This window comes from Sturnira hondurensis, unplaced genomic scaffold (assembly GCF_014824575.4).
Source record: "Sturnira hondurensis isolate 20B ecotype Veracruz unplaced genomic scaffold, ASM1482457v3 Scaffold0003681, whole genome shotgun sequence".
Lineage (NCBI taxonomy): Eukaryota > Metazoa > Chordata > Mammalia > Chiroptera > Phyllostomidae > Sturnira > Sturnira hondurensis.
In genome coordinates, this window is record NW_028076312.1 from 3,657,573 (window position 1) to 3,680,486 (window position 22,914).

Below are 22,914 nucleotides of genomic sequence, written 5' to 3' on the forward strand. Positions count from 1 at the left end.
TGTAGTGCCTGGCACATAGCACACACACTTAGTAAACTATGGCTGTGCTCTCTGTTGTTAGTAACTTTGCTGCCTCAGAGGAAGTGCTGTCAGATGCTGTTAGCTGGCTTCAAGTGTCTTAGAGGGCAGGGCGAGTAGATAAAGGAACTGTAACAAAAAGATATGAAAAAGGAGTAGTACTTTAAAGTGTAAATTTACATATAAGAAATAGAAATATGAGTAGCTGTCTAAATCATTTTTGTAGTTTAAAATACATGTATAAGGGTGGGCAAAAGTAGGTCTTACAATAGTTTGTATCAAAAATATAATTATTAATAAATAATAATACAAGAATAAACTCTGTTTCACATACCCACTTCTGTAAACCTCCTTTTGCTCAAACCTGTATTTACTAAAATATGAACATTTACCTGTTTCATGAGAAATTAAGCATTTAATAGAGGCTAAAAGGTTGGTAATTTGACTCACATATCTTGCTTAGCAGTTGACTATTTTCTTGCAGAGTGCACAGTTGACTGAAATCATCAACAGTTTGATTGCCCCTCTCAACTTGTCCCCAACTTCATCACCCCTCCCCTCCAGATCCCGTAGCCACAAATGTCTGGCCAATGGCATTTCCAGGAGGTAGGTATCAATGCGATAGACTTGCTTCTAAATTTGCCTTCACATATTTTTTAAAATTTTTTTTGTTTTTTAAGTATTACAACTTTTTTTTTCTTTTTTAAAGCAATATTAGAGTACTATCAGTAGACCATGGATATATTTTTAGATAATATCAAACATATATAGTTAAGGTAGGTATAAACCTGAGAACGAGGGAGACAGTTTTCCAGGAAGTTTTATAATGTTTCTAAAAAAAGAAAAACAGTGACACCATATGCTACGGATTACTGCTTTATTTAATACTTCCATTTGGTACATTTTACATTCTTAAGCTCCATAGTGCCCTTCTAATGCATTTTAAGAAAAAAAGGTTCTAGATATGGTTTGTGTACAGAAGACTGATAAATCTTATTCATAAAATTCAGTTAATTTGTGTTTGTAATTTACACAGCCATTTTTGTCTCAGTATTTATAAGGTGAAATTTTCTAGATGTAATTAATATAATTCCTATAACAGCAACAATTTATTTATTATGTTACACCATATATATAAATATATAAAATCCTCATTGTTTTTGAGAATAGCATTTGTACTCTTTTATTTTGCTTACTTTTCTCTTTGAGTTTTTCCTTTCAAAGATGAAATTATAAATAAAGATATTAATAGAATATAGTTTTGTGGCTTCATCTACTATTTTTCCAATAAAATTATAATGTGGGCGTCTTTGCTTTAACCACTATAGAGGACTAAGTATAATTTAGTGTTGGGAAATTGTTATATTAATGATTGTATGATTATAATAAAAATTTAAATATAACTTGAAAGGAATATTTAGACTATGATGAAAAGTATGTTAAGTAGCTATCACATTCTTAGTGAGACTGGTGAATCTAAACCAGGTCTTAACATAGAAATGTTATTATTTGACTTTTAGTTCTAACTTATTTTAAAAGTCTAATTTTTAATACTTCTACAGTTTTATATATACTGGGTCATTTATTGTTTTGTCAAGAAAACAGTTTTTTAAATTGGTTTTGCTGTATTTTTTTTGTTGACTTTATATTCATTCCTTATATCATTTATGACTCACTTTGAAAGTAAAAATTCTCACATGTTACATAAGGAAACTGCAGTATATTTATTTATAAGGACATATCCTAATTAAGAAGTCATAATTACAAGTTGAGCCATTAAATACCATCAAATTGATATATGTGCATTGATATATGTGCCTTGTGATGTGGGCCTACCTATTTTAGATAATATTTTGTTTACTTAACTAGGTAAAATGTGTGTACATTTTAGCATACTCACCTGTATAACTGGGCATTCATTTACAAAGTATTTATTGCATAACTATTTACTTTATGCTATATAGTTAAAGTCCTAGGGATACAAAGATAAAGAAGACGAAGTCGCTACTTTTAAATTACTTGTACTCTAGTAGGTGATCCATGTAATTATTTAAAATATCATAAAGTCATAATGGAATTATGTGCACTTTTTTGAATATTTTATTTTCAACAATTGTTATAGTTGAAAAAGATACTTAATAAAGATACATATATCCAAATGAAAGAAATGTAACATTGGCTGTGTTTACTAAATCATGCTTTCTCAGGTTTGTTTAATAGTTAAAGTGATCTTGTTGAGATCAGGTAGTACTTGCCATCTTTCCCAATGTCAAGCGATTGTTCACTTGGACAATTTGGAAGGTTTAGTTTAGAAAGTTTTTTAACAGGTTCCAAACCTACTAAAATCCTGTGTTTAAATTATTTAAAAACAGGCCCTGGCTGGTGTAGCTCAGTGGATTGAGCACGGGCCTGTGAACCAGACAATCGCGGTTCGATTCCCAGTCAGGGCACATGCTTGGGTTGCAGGCCAGTTTCTGGCAGGAGCCAGTTCCCTGCAGGGGATGCACGAGAAGCAACCATACATTGATGTTTCCTTCCTCTCTCCTTCCCTTCCCCTCCAAATATAAATAAATAAAATATTTAAAAAAATTGTTTAAAAACAGAGAAAAATTGGTTCTGTACTTTTTTGCAATGTACTGATATGTAATTTAATTAATCTTACTAATTTTACTTAGTAATTGATGTTTAGCCACAATCAACATTTTTTCAAAGTTATGTAAAAAAAAATTTTTTTCAGAAAGAATTTATTTTCATATTTGTTATCAAAATATTATGTTTCCCTTCAAGGAAAGATTGTTTTATTGTCTAACATTTGCTAGATAATAAAATATAGCTACTTTTCATCAAAGAGAAGATGAGCAAATTTTAAACCTTTGTTGCCAGATAGCCAGTAAACTGCTCTATGAAACCAAAGATTTGGGATATACTCCTGGTCTTAAAGTTTTTGTAAAACTTTTGCTATTTGTGATAATATACACCATAAAATATATACCATAAAAACAAATCTATTTAACAAGGAACACTGAAACTAGAATTATTTATTTATGAGCCTTTTGACCCTGTGAGTAATGTCGAATTGAAGCCTAGTTTTGTTTCTTGTGACTTGTTATTTTTCCAATATGTTGTTACTATTTTCTTTACATATAATTATATATGAAGAAAACATCTTTCAGACTCAAAGCTTTTCAAGAGTAATGGCTCAGTCTGTTTAATTGGTAGGACAGTAAAAACTGAATGAAAAGCAGAAAATTTTGAGATGTTGTGGTTGTGTCAGATGCCAGAGAAGGGTGCTGAAAAATGTCTCTTGATTAGTCAGTTATAAACTGAGACCTTAGCGAGAGCAGTGTGTGTAGTGGCTGGAGAGAGGAGTAAGAGCTGGTGAGTCAGGATGAAGATGGAGATGAAGTAGAGAGAAGGAATTTAGATTACACTTTCATGGCTGCTTGACTGTAGACTATAGAGTAGAATGGATGTACAAGGTCAAGTAAGTTGTTTTTCTTTTTTGAGATGGGAGAAATGTAAGTAACTTTATTGAAATAAAGGGAAGGGAAAGAGCTAGAGATGGAGAATATAGAACTACATACCACAAAGTTATGATACAGGGACCTTATGACAGGAGAAAACATATATTCTTCAGGTGGCATGGAAGAAATTAAGATAGGTGTAGAGGTGGTTGTTTATAAAGTGATTATAGCCAAGTTAACAGTGGGAAATGGACTTGGAGGAGTTAGGCAAACATTTGGATAGACATTAATGAGTAAAACATTATTCCTTCTTTTTGTACTTCCCACCCATCACCTTTTATTGTAGCATGAGCAGCCCATCCCTGGAGAAGGATATTATGTGGTTTCTAAGGTTTTTTTTAACCCCTAAATAATACTTAATTGATATTGGTAAAACTAGTTATAAATGCATAGTAGTGAAAGATCTACAAATTTAACAGATTATTTTATCTTAGAATAAATCTTAGAATATTTTAGAATATTTATCTTAGAATATTTTATCTATTTTATTTTATCTTATTATTATTCACATTTGAGGTTATTACCATAGATTTTGAAAATGAATTGAAGACACAGTCATATATTATAGTAGTATGAAAAAGCTTTATTTAAAGGTATCTGTGTTAAATAATGTGTTATTTATTTATTTATGAGCCTTTTGACCCTGTGAGTAATGTCGAATTGAAGCCTAGTTTTGTTTCTTGTTATTTTTCCAATATGTTGTTACTATTTTCTTTACATATAATTATATATGAAGAAAACATCTTTCAGACTCAAAGCTTTTCAAGAGTAATGGCTCAGTCTGTTTAATGGTATTCATACTTGACACAGCTTTCTGAAGATGCCCCTATTAAGCATATGAACACTATTCATTTGATGTATTTAAGTAAATATGAAGGTAAGAAAATTCATCATTTGAGTAAGATTTTTCAGACTTCTGGTAAAATGTACATAACATAAAGTTTACCATTTTAACCATTTTTAAGTTTAATGGCATTAAGTACATTCATGTTGTTGTGTAACATTGACTATCATTCATCTCAAGAAATTTTTTCATCTTTCTAAAATGAAACACCCATAAAACAATAACTTCCCATTGTTATTTCCAGTCCTTGGCAACCCCCATTCTCCTTTATGTCTGTATGAATTTGACTGCTCTAGGTGCCTTGTGTAAGTGAAATCACATAGTGACCAGCTGTGTGACTTCTTAGTATAATGTCATCAAGGTTAATGCATATTATAGCATGTATTAACATTCCCTTTCTTTTTAAGGTTGAATAGTCTATTTTGTGTTTAGACCACATTTTGTTTTCTCATTGATCCTTGGATGAACATTCGGGTTGCTTTAACCTTTTGGCTATTAATACAAATAATTGTATGACTCCCTGCTTTTAACTTTTTGGATATATACCCAGACATGGAATTGTTGGATTGTATAAGAATATTTTATTGTTTATTTTGAAAATGAGCAATTACTGAATGTTGTTAATGATATTTCTAAGCCACAAGCTCAGAAAAACGAAGCATTTAGAAAACTAAGCAAAGCACAGCAATCTCATTTTGTCTGAGGCCAGATTCTCACAAAATTAAGATTTTGACAGCTTCTCAGATAAAGAGAGAGAAATCAAAGCTAAGTCCAGAAAAATTAAATGAAATTTTAAGTTTGTTAGAGTAAGCATAGCCTTGCCTATGGTAGAGAGATTAAATGAAATTCTTCCCATATTTAGCTGGGACCACCCTCCTCAAAGGCTACACCCTCTCAGTAAATATAATCAGAAAGTAAACTATTTCTCTCCACCCTTTGGGTACTACTAAGCAGAAGATAAAAGAAAAAAGCAAACCTGTCTTTGAGATGCTCTGACCACAGTATAGACTTTCACATGCAGTTTCAGTCCCAATCTGCATCGTGGAGTCATCCAAAGAGTTCCTAGTTGAAAAACAGTTCTGGAATGGATAGTACTACAAGGTAGATGATAGAGGCAAATGCAGACACTCTCTGGAGGAAGGCACCTTCTTTCTCAGCCCCAGGAAATGATCAGGAATAATTTTTCAAGGTCAATGATTAGCACACAGTAAAATATAATCAAACATGTGAGGAAACAGTAATAAGACTGAGAATAAAGAGTAAATAACAGCAAAAACAGATTATAAAGTTTTCAGATATTAGAATTGTCAAACACTGATTATTTAAACAACAGTGCTTGTTCAGATTTTAGAAATTAAAAGTAAGCTTGAAAATGCCTGCAGGAAGGAAACTATAAAAGTAATATAGCAAACATTTGAAAAGGAGCCAAATAAGACTTCTAAAAATATTGAAAATTAAAAGCTAACTTACTGAGTTTGGCAGCAACGTGGACACAATTGAAGAGAGAATGTGTAATGTAGAAGATAGATTAGAAGAAAAATTCCAGAATGAAGGAAAAGATAAAACAATGGAAAATACAACAGTCATTTAAAATGTGGAGACCATGTTGAGGAGGTCTAATATGAAACTTAATATGAGAACTAGAAGATGAAATAGAGAATGAAGCAGGAGCAGTAGTTGAAGTACTGGCTGAAAAATTACCTGTTCATGAAATACGCCAAATTCAGGAAGCTAAACCAGATTTCCTAAGGAGGACATTAAAAAGAAATCTGCCATTACAAATATAGAGAAAATGTGGGGGGAAAAAGACCAGTGGAACATCTAAAAGCAACAGCGGAGGCCAGAGAAGAAGAAGACATTGCCTTAATTGAAGCCATGATTTGACTGACAGCTGACTTCTCAAGAGTAGTAATTGGAGCTAGAGTACAGTGGAATTGTATCTTTTTGTGTTGAAAGAAAATAGCATCTATCTAGAAAATTACCCAGAAAAAACATCTTTTAAGTCTGAATGTGAAACAAATGTTTTCAGACAAATCAAAATGGAGAGAGTTTGACTAGTAGACTACAATTAATGATAACCATAAAGGATAAGTTCTATGCAATAGAAAGTGATGACCCCAGATAGGTCATTGAGGTGTAAAAAGAAATAACAAGTAAAATGGTAAATAATTATATGGGTATATGTGAACAAACAGCAGTAAAATGTGTTTAATGGGGTTACAAAAAGAAGTCCATGGTAATGATAGCATATATGTCAGGAGGAAGGTAAAGGGATCTAAATTGTTCTCAGGACATTGAATTATTCAGGAGGCTGCTTAAAGTATGGGTTTAACTTTCTATCATTCTATGTTAATTATGAAGAGACTGTCCATTGGGGGAAGAAGCTTCTTAGGTGCTGACAGTGTTTCATCTCTTGAACTGAATTGTGTTTATGGGACAGTGGAGAAGTGAGGTATTACATTATCATATTTACAAGTTAAACATAAGATAAGTATTTTATGTATTTATTTGTAGGTATTTTATATCTTACAATGTAAAGTTAAGAAAAATTGGGTACAAATTATGTACTTCCAAAAGGATAAGTAGAAAGTACAATAATTGTCATAGTTCTGAAAATGTATTTAAATTACATTATTCACCCTAAACTTGTGAGCAAAATTTGACTTGTCCCACATTGTTAAAATTATAACCATAGAATATCAAAATTTTAAGACAAGTAGGAATTTGACATTTGTGGAAAGAAACAAAGAATTAAATCTCAATATGTTACCTTAAAATTTGGTTATAGAAACTTATCCAGTTGTTCATTTTATAACCCTCTCCATTTTCTCTTTCTGTTAAATTTGTCTTAATCTAGGATGTCTGTTCTGTCTTCCAATGAAAGCATTTGAACATGCTTGTGGAAAACAAATGAAGAATGGCTAAAGAAAAGGATCAGTAGCTATAGTGTATTTTTTAAAGTTTTCTTTTTATTCTTGTTTATCTATTACAGTTGTCCCAGTATTTCCCTTTGCCATCTTCTACCCAGCTTACCCCCCACTCCCATAGTCAATCCCCATCCTGTTGTCCATGTTCATGGGTCATGCATACATGGTCTTTGACTACTCCCTTCCCCTTCTTTTCACTACCCCCCTCACCCCCTTTTCTCCAGCAACTGTCAGTCTGTTCCCTGTTTCTGTGTCTCTGGTTCTATTCTGCTCATTAACTTATTTTGGTCATTAGATTCCTCTAATAAGTGAGATCATATGGTATTTATCTTTCACGAACTGGTTTATTTCACTTAGCATAATGCTTTCCAGTTCCATCCATGCTGTTACAAAGGGTAGGAGCTCCTTCTTTCTTTCTGCTAGATATTATTACATCGTACAGATGTACCACTGTTTTAATCCATTCATTTACTGATGGGCACTTAGGCTGTTTCCAGTACTTGGCTATTGTAAATAGCACTGGTATGAACATTAGGTTGCATAGATTCTTTTGCACTAGTGTATTTTTAATGCCTCAATGACCTGAAAAGTACTCATATATTCAGTTGTAAGTCTTGAGGCACATACTCAGCTGAGATGTGTAAATTAGTACAAATGTCAAACTAATAATAGCAGTATAAGAATTGGAAGTTGCAGAATATTTGTAGATATAGGCAAAAAGTATATTTAAGAATAATAGGAAGTTTAGTAATTTACTATGATAAATAGTATAGAATTTGCTTTATATGTTTTTAAAGTGATTGTGATGTCCAAATATTTACAGTCTCTCTGTTCCAAAGATTTCATAAAGTCTCAACCAACATTTAAAAATCACTCAGTCTTTGCTCTAATCCAGTTTCTATCTACAGGCATATTACCTTAAAAGATACACATTGAGTCTATTAAAATATAGTATACAACTCAACAGGTCATTGACTAAAAATTAATGTATGTCTTGCATTATCAGATATGGTTATCATACAGTATATATGCAGGATATGTTTGTATAAGAAGTAATTGAAATAGTCTATATAAAACTCTTAGAACAATGCCTAGCACATAGAAACAGCCTAAAATATTAGCCATTGACATTTTTATATAATGACATAATTAATGTATTCAAGTTGTAGGTGTGGTTTGTTATTTCTTTCATATATTGGGCAGCACACTGGTCATTGGTTTAAAACTGTTGTTACTTTTAAAAATAAATGCTGCACAGTGGCCTGGATTAAGATAAAGATTTGAGGCCATGTAAAGACTTGGCCTCTTGACTGAAGACATTCATCATACAGGTCTGAGCCACCTCTCCTGGAAGATGTAAAGCTGCTGTCTTATCTTTGGCCTGCTTAGTTTGTACGGAATACTGTAGTTAAATCAAGTGCTCTGAAATTCACTGTGAACACACTTCCACTACGGGTTTTATTCTCATATTACCTAAAACATACCTCTCAGAAGACCATCTTGGGGTATTTAATCTCCTCCTTCACCCCCCTGAAAATGTTTAATTTTTGTTCATTGTAATCAATTATTGTTTTTCAACATATAATTTAATTTTTAATATATAATTTTGTGGTCATGGGAGTACACACTTTTTACATGTTGTTGTGGACATTTAGTGACCTAGAGTAAGTCATTAATCTCTTTATATCTCACTTTATCTTTAAATTTCCTGAGACACAAATATTCCTAGTGCTAATATTATTCAGGTAAATGTTTAGTTTTGAGGAATTCCATTTTTTCAAACAAATGAAAAATAAAAACATAAAGTTCAGTACAGTCTACAATGTATATCTCTTGTAACATCACTGTTATAGTGTGCTTTCAATGTAATAATTTTATGTGAGCTTAAATCAATAGATTTAGTGAATAGAAATTACCCAACATGTCAAGAACAATATAGAAGGTATTATGGAAAGACATACCCAAGACAGTAGGAAGAATGAAAATTCATTTCAAGTGCAGAAAACTTTGAAATAAACCCTTTGGAAAGTATTGCTTGAGTAAAATTTATTACACATTGCCTCTTGGATGATACTGATTTTAATTCCTTTTCTTTTTGATAACTCAGATTAATCACAATGACCACATCCTCAGGAGCTATTAAGATTAATAGTTGTATATCTGTAAAATAATTCACTTAGTAGTTAACAAATACCTACTGAATGACTTCAGTGTGCAGGCATTGGATTGGGCACTGTGGAGATGTGTGTGTGTGTATCCATACATACACATTTTGATGTGTATGTAGCACATAGCACATTCTGATGCTGGAGAACGTCAAAAAATGGAATGTGGTCTCTGTCCTTGTATTACAGAGTCTAGTGAGAGAGAAATGATATCAGCCAAATAATGGCACAAATATAATTGTGTACCCTGATCAAGTGCTATGAAGAAAACTTCAGAATATTACTTTGGAATCAGATCTGAGATCATTCCCAGCTTTGCCAGTTGGTAGCCTCCTGATCTAGGGCAAGTTTATAAATCCTAATTAAAATGAGGGCATTCTGCTTCCTGGCTTGTTGTGAGTATCAAGTGAGACAAGAGTCGTGATATTTTATTTATTTGTTTACTTATTTATTACCTGTCTTCCTGGATGCAAATGTAAACTTCATAAGAGTAGGACATTTTTTTGTCCATTGTATTAATTGCTGTTTTCCTAGCGTCTAATCAGTAAGAGTCACATCACAAACATGAGTAAATATTTGGTGAGTGAATGAAATATCTTTCAGGATTTCTTGTAGGTAATTAGCATTCCATGTTTGTTTCTTCTTCCTCATGGACTGATATTTTAGTTGTTGTTCTCATGGCTGTTGCCTGCAGTTCTGCTTCCTCTTGTCTCATTTAATTCTGGATGAGAAAATTAGACGACCAAAGTGGTAGGTGTGGCAGTGGTGTAGTTAAGAGACAGTCTCTAGTAAGAGAGAAGCCCTCTCTGAATCGCAACCAGAATGAGCTTTCATGCATGGGCTTACTGAGATCTTTTTAGGGTATTGGAAAGGCTTTTGCAAGTCCACTGTATTCTGTATAGTTGAGATTGCTAAGTAAGTAATCTCATAAGTGAAGTTCATTTAATAAAACCTATATAGTCTAGCCTTATATCACATTGTATTGTAGTTTTTGTGTATAATAGGTTAGAGGGAATTTATGTTTTGAATTTTTAAAGTTTGGTCACCTATTCTGTATATTATTTTTTTAGTGAGCCACTTAGAACTTACTGTTTAATATAATTTCTAAAAATATTTAAGGTCAGTTTATTAATATCCTAATGGTACTTTCTTACATGTCTAAAGTAATTCACTTGGTTAATTGTTTTACTGGACACCTGTTTGTCCACTTGTTATTTACTGATTCCCAACCCCCATCTTGTGTAGAGGCAGTCTCTCTCAGAAGTCAGAATCTTCTTTTTTTTAAGCTTTGTTAATCTTGGCAGCAGTCACCAGGATGAGTCCCCAGGAATGCTTCATCTGAACAAATTAAGTCGTCAAACAAATGAAGCTTTATACTTTATCATCATAGAGATAGTTATTGGTTTTTAGATCTTGTACTCTAAAATGAAGATAAAATGTTGTAAATGGCTTCTTGTTTACCCCATGGGGCATTATCTCTGAGAAAGTGAATTTCTGCTTGAAATAATGTCTTGATTTTTATTGCTGTTGATGTTTGTTTTGCTTTAATGAGTCCCAGAATATGATGTGAAATTAAATTTGAGCAGATCACTGCCATGCTATTTATCTCCACTAATGGCAGTTACCTCCTGAAATGCAGTCCGTGTTTCTAATTCGGAATGCTAACTGAAAAACTGGCGAATTAATCACATATCAGGTAATTCTCTTACCCGCATACATTTTAAACTCACTTCTCAGATACAAGAAAATATTGTTAACAGCATATTCCAGAATGATGTGTTCAACATAGTTTTAGGTGACTATGAATGACATACCATATCAGCTAGATGTACATGACATCAGTAAGGAAATAAAACCTGCCCTGCTGTGTCTTTAAAGCAATGGCCATAGGAATTATTTTCTTTTGTAAAAATTTGCTTTCCCTTTTTACTTCTATTAATATAACTCTAAAACCTAATGTTATAGGGGATATTTAAATAAATTGTTTAAAACCACTGGATAGAATGCAATGTAACAATTAAAAATTATGTGTATAGAAAGTATGGAATCATATGTGAACATGCTTATTTTAGAATGTTAAGGGGGAAATAAGGATAACAAACTCATTGTACAGTATGATTTTATATTTTGAAGAAACTTGAAGTCTATAAATGAAAATTTTATTGAAAGCTATGTTTGTATTTATAAGGTGATGGGATTGTGAAAAATATTTTAGTTTTCATGTTTTTTAAGTTTTTAGTTTACGGGTTTTCTTTAAAAATGAAAAACAGTAATTAGTAAAACAGAGTCCCAGTTCCCAACTATGTAAATCTCATATGTCAGAAAACAGCTCAGAGGTTATACTGAAGAATCTGAACTGTATCTCCCACACTAAACATTAGCTAGAAATATTTGACAACCTTCATGTCTTATTTCTCAGAACAATATAACTATTATATGGCTTCCTGTGGAAGTCCCACATGAAGGTAAGAGGCAGACAGCACTGCAATAATGGTTCTCTTTTTCTCTCTACCTTTTATTGGAAGTGGAAAACCTTAATGTATAGAAAGCGTAGTAAAGTGAACTCATGTATTTCCAGCATTTACAGTTCTCAACATTTTGCTAATTCATTTCAGCTATTTCCCTTCCTGACACAATATTCTCTATGGATTTTATAAAAGCAAATTCTATCAATTATTATTTTAATTATAAATACTTCTGTATATTTCTTTGATAAGCTTTTAAAACATACCATTATGTAGTCATGTGCTTATTATTATTATGGTATATAAGAGCCATAATTTGTTACTATCATGAAATTCTGTATCTATATTCAAATTTTCTCCATTGTCTCAAAATTGTCTTTTTATGGTTAATTTGTTAGAATCAGAATCCAAAGCAAGTCCATATTACATTTGGTTATTATGTTTCTGAAGTCTTTTGTTCTCTATTAGCTACTATAGAAGTTCCTTAACACAAATAAGACTAATTTCTGGATGACATTTTTTTTGTTTTTTTCTTATTAAAATAGTATAAGCTTATTGTAAGAAAAGTAGAAGATTCACAAAATGCTAAGAATAAAATGGGAATCACTTATATTGCTCAGTATGTATTTCCTTCCTGTTATTTTTATAACTGCAATCTATTGGAATTTTGTATCTTATTTTTAATATGATATCTGAATTATCTGAAGCTTTTTATACTTAAAATATTTTTTTCCATTTTAGTGGCTGCATTAAGATGTACTTTCATTTTTTAGAAGAAGTATATGCCTTAATGTTTTAGACCAACCACCTCTAATTTAGAATGCTATTTTATAGTAAACATCAACACATTTCCTTATTGCTAGGTTTGAAGAGATTTGTATTTTTGAGTAAGGGGTATAGTTCTGTTACTTAATACCCAAGAGAGGGGAAATAGCCTAGTCAAGGTTCTGTGTTCTCTATACCAGATAATGCCTGGATGTTGATCTATTAGTCATTTGAGAGAGGTATTTATTTTTGCCACTCGGAGGATAAGTAATGACCCTAGTGCTGCATCTTAGTAAGGTTATGTAAATTTGATTTTATAAATTTCTTTAATATTGGTTACTATTATCCTAACCTTCATTGAGTTACCTGAGTCTGTGATGCATTTATTTCTTCAAACACTATTAAAGGAAAAGAATGTCATAAACTCAACTATTGGCAGGAAATATGGGCACTGGGCACCAGGGAATATTTGGGAAAGGCTGCTGCCTACCTTAGTTGGTATTGGTTGGATTCACCAAAGAACTCCATGTGGTGGGAAGGAGACGTGAAGTAGAGATCACGAATCATGAGAAATCAGTATTCTAAAGTGTGTATTTTTATGGATATATTAGTTTCCTGGTGCTGTTTTAACAAATCACCACTGATTTGTTGGCTTAAAATAACTGATATTTATTATTTCACAATTCTAGGGGCTAGACGTTCAAAATCCAGGTGTCAGGTAGGGCCCTGCTCTCTGAAGGTTCTAGAGAAGAACCCTTCCTTGTCTTTTCCTAACTTCTGGTGGTTGGTGGCAGTCCTTGGTGTTCTGTGGCTTATATTCCATCTCCCATCTCTGCCTCCATCTTCACATGGCATTCTTCCCTGGGTGGGTCTTCTCTTTGTCTTCTTATAAAAACATCAGTGATTAGATTTAGGGCCCACCCTAATTTGTATGACCTCATCTTACCTAATTACATCTGCAAAGACTGTATTTCCAAATAAGGTCACATTTTGAATTTCCTGGTGAATATACATTTTGTGAGGGCATTATGGAAAGCAATGTGGTGGGTTGTGGGTATTTGTATATAGGAGTGTATGGGAAACAGGTCCGGTCTAACCTATACTCTGAGAATGCACATTGTAATTCTCTTTTTCATGATTGATTTCTGCTTTTTCTCAAGTATGTTTAAATATGAGGCCGGGTAAATGTGGAGAGAATGTTAAACCACTGCTCTAAAATAGTATTTTTAAATTCTGTGTTGAATGTTTATTCTCTTCTATTCATTGAAATTAAAAATAACTTTGTGAAATCTTTCCTATGCTTTTATGGTTCTAGCATTCTAAATTTATAGCTAGGTCCAAAAGTTTCTTTTTTACTAAAGGTATTTGAGCAGAACATCATGATATTCACTCTAGTCCTTTTAAGAACACAGTTTGGTTTAAGGAAAGGCTATTTAATATTTAAATAATTTACTACAAAAAATTTAGCTTTGTTAAAAAAAGTTTAAAATTAGACTGTCCTTCCACATCTGTCCACTATTACCACCACCATCTGTCCACCATTACTGCCACCACTGAGATGACACCAAGAAGTGAATGTATATCCCCATATTCCAGTATCTTTAGGTTGTTTTATTTATTAATGATGATATAGGCACATACTATTTGCAGACATTGATTTTGGTAGTGATTTATAGTAAAATGTCAAATAAAAGATTAATTCACTCACTTCTGCACCTTTGGTCCTATAGTAACCAGAGTATAGAAATAGATTGTTTAAAAAATTCACTTGAAGTTTTCTATTTATACTCTGTAAAAGCAAATTCAATGCCTGTAGTTGTCATCCAGATTTTCCAGGATTGTAATAGAAAACCAGTGCTTTCAGAAAGTCATTGAATGACTTAGAGAAATTAAACAGTGTTAATAAAACACGAAGTCAGGACTTTGTGATTATATTTTTAGAAAAACTCCCAGATATTTTTTAGATTTGATTAATGCCTTTTCTTTTACAAATGAAAACATCTTGTAGCTCTCATCTGCTTATTCTTACAAATTTATCATTTGATTATAAGATAAAATAGTATATATTATATCTTACTATCAAAAACTAACTTTTGTAAAACAAAGAGTTAAAGATTTAGAATGGAACTCAAGGCAGTGCAAATATATATATATCTTTCTAAAATAACAGGGCCTTCTGATAGGAGGTAAATGAAACAGAGTATCTGCACTACTTAAAGGGAGACTGACATTAATCAAATACTTACACAAATAAATGGAAAATTGTCACCATGGAAAATGCCATGAAGGAAGGGCGAACCTGCTGTCAGAGCTCAAAAAGTGATTTGACCTAGTATTTGGAGAGATTGGCAAAGGTTTAAAGGCTTCCCTGGGGAATTTACTTTCGAACTGAGACTCAAATGATTATTGGAAGTTAAGTAGGTGAAGGAGGATGTGAGACAATTCTAGGAAGCAGGAATAACTATATTATATTATAGAGAATGTGAGTCACTGGAAATGAAATGAGGCTGTATGGCTGGAACAGTGGGAACAAGAGGAAATGGGATGCAAGATGGGACAGGGACTGAATGATGGCAGAGGCCAGACCCATTAGGGCCTTTTACATTGAGAATTTTTGTCTCAAGAGCAGTGGGAAGGCTTTGAGAGATTCTGAGCAGTGTGGGCATGAAAGGAAAGGGCATGGCAGGATCAGACTTATCTTCCGAAAGGATTGCTATAGAAGGTACTGGAGGGGAAAAGTATGGGTAAGGGGAGACCAGTGATAGTGCTATAGAAAAGCCATATCTCACATTTACCATTAAATATTGATTCTATTTGAACCAAATAGCACATTTAGAACTTATGTGCTGATTAGAATATATATATTACATATAGGAAATTGACTTGTTCATTTTAGAATACTAAATGAAGTAGCTTTTGTCTGTATAAGTAAGGTTGAAATTGGTAAACTGTAGTGACTGAAAAGCTTAATTATTTTATATATAATGTATGGGATTAAATGAACTTAAATTTACATCGCAGTAAGCCTTGACTTTCTCAAGATGTTCTGGTGTTTTAAAATATTTAAATATAATATTTAAACTTAATATGAATAATAATTATAAATGTAATATGCTTTTTCATATGCAGTTTGTGTGACCTTTTTCATTATTCTATAGTTGTGATTTCTGTATCATAAGTTTTAAAAATTTCCAAAATATAGTAAGTTTGCCTCTTTTTTCCAAAATTCACTAAAACAGTATGCAGTGCTTAAGAGCAACTAACAATGCAGTGATGAGCTTGGCTCTGTTTTAAACCTATAATCCTATGTAATTTCACCCATATGCAAAAAAAATTTAAATACTTACAACACTGTATAGCATACATGAATTATTGAGTTACAGTGAACACTTACATTGTACTGGTGAACTCACGTGAGCATCTCCAACCTATGGGACATTTGTTTTGCAGGAGAAAATAGAGGTAAAAATTATTTCTATAACTTGAGTACGTAATTCCTCATTAATACCGATTCGTTCACCAATTTTTACCACAAAGTTGGCTAAAATAAATACTCTTCTGTCATAATAGATTAAGGCAATTTACATTTAGTTTTCTTTGTCTTTTTTGTTTGTTTGTTTGTTTTGTTTTATTCCCTCCACTCCCCAATTACTTCATGGCATTTCAGTACTTCAGAGAATTTAGATGAGCTCTCTTCCTCAAGCAGCTGGTTACTTAACCAGAAGCACAGTAAGAAAAGGAAAAAAGACAGGACAAGATTGAAGTCTCCATCCTTGACTCTCATGAGTACAGCAGCTCGAACAAGGCCACTTCAGAGTCCCCACAAACGAAAACTCTACAGATTGAGCCCCACTTTTTATTGGACTCCGCAGGTAAGGTTGCTTTTGGGAAACATGCACAGAGATCTTATCATGAATGTATTTTATGTAAAGAAGATATGGGTTGTACACTGTTATGTAGGATAGTTACATCTAGAAAGCTTTAAATATATCATGTATAACTGATAATAGTATTGACAGTATATTAGTGGGGTTTAGTAATTTTTTAAACATTAGCAGTATATTCTCAAGTTTCTCACATCTTCATTTTTTTAATCCACTACTACACTTAAAATAATTTGAAGGAAAATTCCATATGAAGGCGATTTTTAAAATTTTACTGGTAAGGAAAACACAAATGTTCTGCGTATTCGTCTTTGATTAGTAAAGGCAAAAGTAAAAATCTTCACAGCTACCAGTTGTTTTAGAGGAAATGGCATTATTTTCCATTTCAGGTTTCGCATTTGCTAATCCTGGTGAGCATTCAATATTTTTTTTCTAGATTGAATTTTACACCTCTGTGCTTACACTTTTTACAAATAAAATACATTTCATGAAGAGCACTCATTTTGAAAAGCATATTTATTGCTTGTTAGCAAAATGTTAGCCAGATATCTTCAGTGCATACCTAAACCAACTGTGATGAAGGGCAAAGTAAGTTTTCTCTAGTTCTGTTTCTATAATAACTACATTAAGTATTTCAGATATATTTGTATTAATATCAAGATGCTTTATTTCATTAGTAATCAATTGTAAGTATGGTTTTATAGGATCCAATTAGACATAGGAATGTGGATTCTGACAAATTGGTTTTTATTAATAGATTGATTTTTTCCATTTAGTAGTTCAGATATTACTAGTATAATACACTTTACTGACTTGAAAATATTTTTTAAATTAAGTTTTATTTCAGAATTTACCAAATGAGAAATATTTTTATTTAATAATTTTATATGTGAAATCATATTTAATAGTTTTGGTTTAAAGTTGCTATAAGGAATAGAGAAATAATATTTTTGAAATTTGTAATTTTATAATCATAAATATTGTCATTCTAAAATATCTTACATATGAATATGTCATAATTTGCAGACTGGGAGGAATCTCCTTGAATAATTTAGGGGATTTGCTAGATGTTACTAACATACTATATACATGCCTTGATAATGTAAAGATTGGCCAGAAAAGATGTGAAAAAATCTAGAAGTTTCAGCAAAAAAGGGAAGGAACAATTGTAAAATTATCATTGTTAGTATACCATATAATTTATTGTATTCCAGTTACACTACTAAGCATTTTCAGTACATTGTTTTATTTAATCCTCAACATAAAAATATAAATAAATTATTATTAATCCTACCTTTAGATGCAGAAATTGAAATTTAGGTAGATTAAGTAGCTTTCCCAAGGTCACAGAGCTATTAAGCAACAAGTCTGATTGCAAAGCTTATGTTCTTAGATTCTGAGAAACCATTAAATTGATAACAACAAATATAAACCAAATCTTTGTGTGCTTCAAATCAGTAAAGATAGTATATTTTGGGGCTTGGGAGGGGACTTTGCTCAAAAGTATTAAGAAATCTATCATAAAAGATTGGCTTTGAAAGATAAGCCAAATTTTGAAAAAGTATGGGAGAGATAAAGAAAGCATTTTAAATGAATTAATTGGAACAGATGAAGAAACTGACGAATAATAGCAAATGCCCCAACCCCCAAATTGTCCTTATTGCTCTCAGGAAGCCTTCCTCGGCATACATATTGATGTCTATATTGATGTCATACCCTGTGTTATGATAATATATCACTTTACAAAAAACGTTTATTTTTCTGTCTTATTACATTTAATTTTTATATATTTTAAAATATTTTATTTTATTTATTATATTCTACATTTTAATATTTAAGTATAATTTTTATTATATTATTATAGTGGTCCCAATTTTTCCCCTGTTGGCTCCCCTCCTCCTGGTACCACCTTCCCTTCAGCAATCCCCCTCTTACTTCATGTCAGTGGGTTGTGCATACAAGTTCTTTAGCTTCTCCATTTCTTATACTGTCCTTAACATCCCCCTGTCTATTTGTACCAACCAATTTGTACTTCTTATCCCTGAATGTTTTCCCCCATTTTCCCCTTTCTTCCTTCCAGCTGATAACCCCCTCTGAATGATCTCCACATGTATGATTCTCTTCCTGTTCTGCTTCTTTACTTTGTCTTTTAGATTCAGTGGTCGATGGTTGTGAATTTGTTGCCATTTTAATGTTCATAGTGTTGATCTTCTTTTTCTTATAGAGTTCCCTTTAATATTTCATGTCATAATGACTTGGTGATGATGAACTTGCTTTAGTGTTACCTTGTTTGGGAAGCACTTTATCTGCCCTTCCATTCTAAATGATAGCTTTGCTGGATAGAGTAATCTCAGATGTAGGTCCTTGCTTTCTTCTCATTACTTTGAGTATGTCTTGCCAGTTCCTTCTTGCTTGCAAACTTTTGAGAAATCAGCTGACAGTCTTATGGGAACTCCTTTGTAGGTAACACTCTGTTTTTCTCTTGCTGGTTTTAAGATTCTCTCTTTATCTTTAACTTTTGGCATTTTAATTATGATGTATCCTTTTTGGGTCTAACTTATTTGGGACTTGGTGTTTCTTGGAATTGTATGTTTACTTCCATTGCCAAATTAGGAAACTTTTCTTTCATTATTTTCTCAATAAGTTTCCAATTTCTTGCTCTTCCTCTTCTCCTTCTGGCATCCCTATGATTTGGATGTCGACATGTTTGGAGATGTCCCAGAGTGTTCTTGTACTGTCCTCAATTTTTTAAAAAAAATTCTTGTTTTTTCTTTTTGCTCTGGTTGAATGTTTATTTCTTTCTTATGTTATAAGTTGTTGATTTGAATCCTGGCTTCCTTCCCTTCACTGATGGTACCCTGTAGATTTTTCTTTATTTAAGTTAGTATATTTTTGTTTCTTCTTTCTGTTGTTGCCATACTCAATGAGTTCTTTGAGCATCCTGATCACACCAGTGTTTTGAACTCTGCATCTGATAGGTTGCTTATCTCCGTTTAATTTAATTCTTTTTCAAGGGCTTTGTTCTGTTTTTTCATTTAGGCCATATTTCTTTGTCTTCTCAATTTGGAAGCCTCCCTGTGTTTGTTTCCATGTATTCAGTAGAGCTGCTTTGACTCTTTTTATAGGGCGACTGTAAATTGTATGGAGCAGAGCCTTAGATAATCACCATGGTGGGGCAATTTTCTTCACACTCTAGGTGTGGGGAGGGCTTGGAGAAGAGACAGTACTGCTGCCTGGCTTCTTGGGTTTGCATGGCATTCATCTTGTTTCCAGTTACTTGACCCACACCCTGTATGCGACTGGAGCCCTTCCAGCTGTTGCTCTGGTGTTGAATACCAGAGTGGGCGGGTTTGTGTAAGTTTGAAGACTGTGCAGGCTCTTTAAGCAAAATTTCCTGAAAATCTGGCAGTTTTTTCTGCCACCCCAATCCCCACTGGGTTTTTCAGCGAGAGGTAATGGGGATTTATTTACCTGGTGCTGGAACCCTGGGCTGTGCAGTCTGGCCTGAGTCTGGGATCACTCACTCCTAAGGTATCCCTCCCAATTTTTATCCACCATAGTGAATGTAGACTGCCTGCACCCATTCTGCCACCACCAGCTCTCCATGCCACATCGTGTGTCCTCACATCTCTCACCCTCCTACCTGTTTCGATGAATGTGGCTTCTTTAAATTCTTGGTTGTTGGACTCCATACAGTTAGATTTTTTTACACTTCTGGGTGTTATTTGTTTTAATATTTAGTTGTAATTCTTTTTATGGTTGCATTCAGAGGTGAAGTGTATCTACCTCTGCCTCCATCTTGACTGGAAGTCCACATTTATTTTTTTTGGAGAACAGGGAATTATATTTCTAAAAGGGCCTTGAACAGTAACTGTCCAATAGTATGTGCTCAACAAGTAATTGTTTAATAATGAGAAACAATTAATGTAGTAGAACATAGGAAGATTTTTTAAATGTATTGGAGAGTGAGAACTTGTGTGCATGTGTGTGTCTGTGTGTATGTGTTGCCTAAATTTTCCCTGTGAAATTTGCCTTGTGTCTAGAATAGTGATGTGTTATAGAACTTCTGTAATGCTGGAAATGCTGCATAAACATCTGTGCTGACTCGCGGGGTACATGAGTGCCCCATTAACTATACGGAGTTATTTGCAGCTATACTAGCCACATTTCACGTGGCTAGTATAGCTGCAAAACTGAATTTTTGATTTATTTTTATTAATTTTGATTTAAATAGCCACATGTGCATAATGGCTACCAAACTGGATATGACAGGTCAAGACTCAAACTACCCTAGTAGCAGTGAATACACCTGGCATTAATACCATTCCCTACTGGAAGGAAGAGGGATCTTTGGAGAAATGTGTATTTCCAGGGCCAGGAAAAAGATATTAGATGAACCTGGCACATCTTAATGTTACCAGAAAAGAGGAAAGCTCAAAAATTAATGCTGGGCACATAACAAGAGAAGCTAGGAGCTGGTTTGCAGAAGCTTTCACTGATAATATCTGAGATTATTGGAGCATCCAAATAACTAAGGACAGTAATGAGCCATTGAAAAAGTAGGAAGCCGTGAGTCTATACTGTTGAGAGTGAGAAACTGATCAAAAGGGGACTGGGTGAACTTTAACACACAGTAGAATGCTGATGAATAAATGTGGAGTAAGTAGTGAAATTAGAGAATCATTGCAGTAATCATCTTAAAGACTGATTGGGCAAGCATTGTAAATAGAAAAATCTGGCATCAGGACTGAGAAATTTGATGAGGATCAGGGTATTTGTATGGTCTTAACCATACAAATCGTAGAGATCCAGGTAATAACCTCACCTGAGTGATCAAAACTAAGGACACAATATTGCTATGTAGTATTCTGATCAGGGATATAACCTGAATTAAGTCATGAGAAAACATTAGACAAAGCCAAAATCAGACACACGCTATTAAAAAATGACAACTGGCCTGTATTCTTAAAAAAAAAAATCAATGCCATGAAAGTCAAGAAAGGCTGAGGAACTATAAGAGATTCAAAGAGAGACTTAAAAGATGGGGGGTAACCAAATGGATATATGATCCAAATCAGAATTCTTTTGTAGGGAGAAATTATTGGCATAATTGACAAAGGTGGACCGTAATGGTATAAAATATTGCAGCAATGTTGGATTTCCTCAATGTGATAATTTTTGCATTTATGTAAGAAAATATCATTACTCTAGCAAACACATATTGAACTTTTAAGGGGTAAGGTGGCTTAGCCATTCACTTTATGTAATGAGCTAACCCCTGTGTGTCTAGAATGGTACTAACAATGTAACATTCTTAGAAGAATTGAAAAAATTTGGAAGCATTGGAAAATAATTTAAAAATAATTTTCTATAGGATTTAACCCTTACCTAGAGTACTGGTTGAGAAAAGCCTTTAGAAGGACAATAGTGAGAGGTGGGAGTCTTTGCTGTACAGTATTGGGTTGGCGAAAAATTCCATTTAGTTTTTTCCATAAGATGGCTCTAGTAGTGTTTAGTTGTCTTTAGTTTCATTTGAAACAATTTTTTCAATTGTATTGTGACAGCTGTCATATCAATGTGTATTAAAAAAACGTTCAAAATTGGTGAATTTTGTGTAGCCATTTTAATATATAAGGTGGAAGAAAATATGCAATACTAATTAGGCCTTATTATTTTAAGAAAGGTAAAAATGCAGCTGAAACACAATAAAGATATGTGCAGTGTATGGAAAAGGTGCTGTGATTGATGGAACGTGTCAAAGTGGTTTGTGAAGTTTCTTGGTGCTATTGACATGTTGGTCAAGTAATTCTTTGCTGTGGAGCTGTGTTAAGCATTGGAAGGTGTTTAGTAGCACCCCTGGCTTCTGCCCACTAGAAGCCAGTAGCAAGAAATAGCTGATATACTCAAAATATCCAAATCAATAAAGTTACTGGTGAACGTGAAAAACGTGTCTTTTATTTTACATAAAAAACGAAATGGACTTTTGGCCAACCCAATAGATTATCAGTCTCATTGCAAACAACTATGTGTAAGTTACAAAAGAAGTCCTCATGCTATTAAAGAATTGGTAGGACTTTTTATGGATCCCTTAGAGAATTGAGGTTGCAGAGCAAACCGTCATTCCGAAATTCCGAGAGTAGCAAGACAGAGAATCACAGCCATGGTCTGCTGACCTGGAACAGAGGGCACAGTAATCATGAAGTAACTGGTAGGAACACTCACATAGTAATTTTGATCAACTGCAAGATGCTAGCTAGCTCGAGAATGTGGGACCACCCTCTTAGGAAGCTCGCACACTTCCATGGACTTCACTCGTAGGCAA

The 22,914-nt window shown here is 33.2% G+C and overlaps 1 protein-coding gene across 3 annotated transcripts in view; it reads left to right on the forward strand.

Moving 5' to 3' along the window:
- KANSL1L (KAT8 regulatory NSL complex subunit 1 like) overlaps positions 1–22,914 on the forward strand; it is a 113,516-nt gene that overhangs the window by 47,454 nt on the left and 43,148 nt on the right. For all 3 annotated transcript variants that reach the window (XM_037042033.1, XM_037042034.1, XM_037042036.1), the window contains 2 exons: positions 503–624; positions 16,376–16,580. In XM_037042033.1, coding sequence (XP_036897928.1) covers positions 503–624; positions 16,376–16,580 — 327 coding nt within the window. The remainder of the gene's footprint in view (positions 1–502; positions 625–16,375; positions 16,581–22,914) is intronic.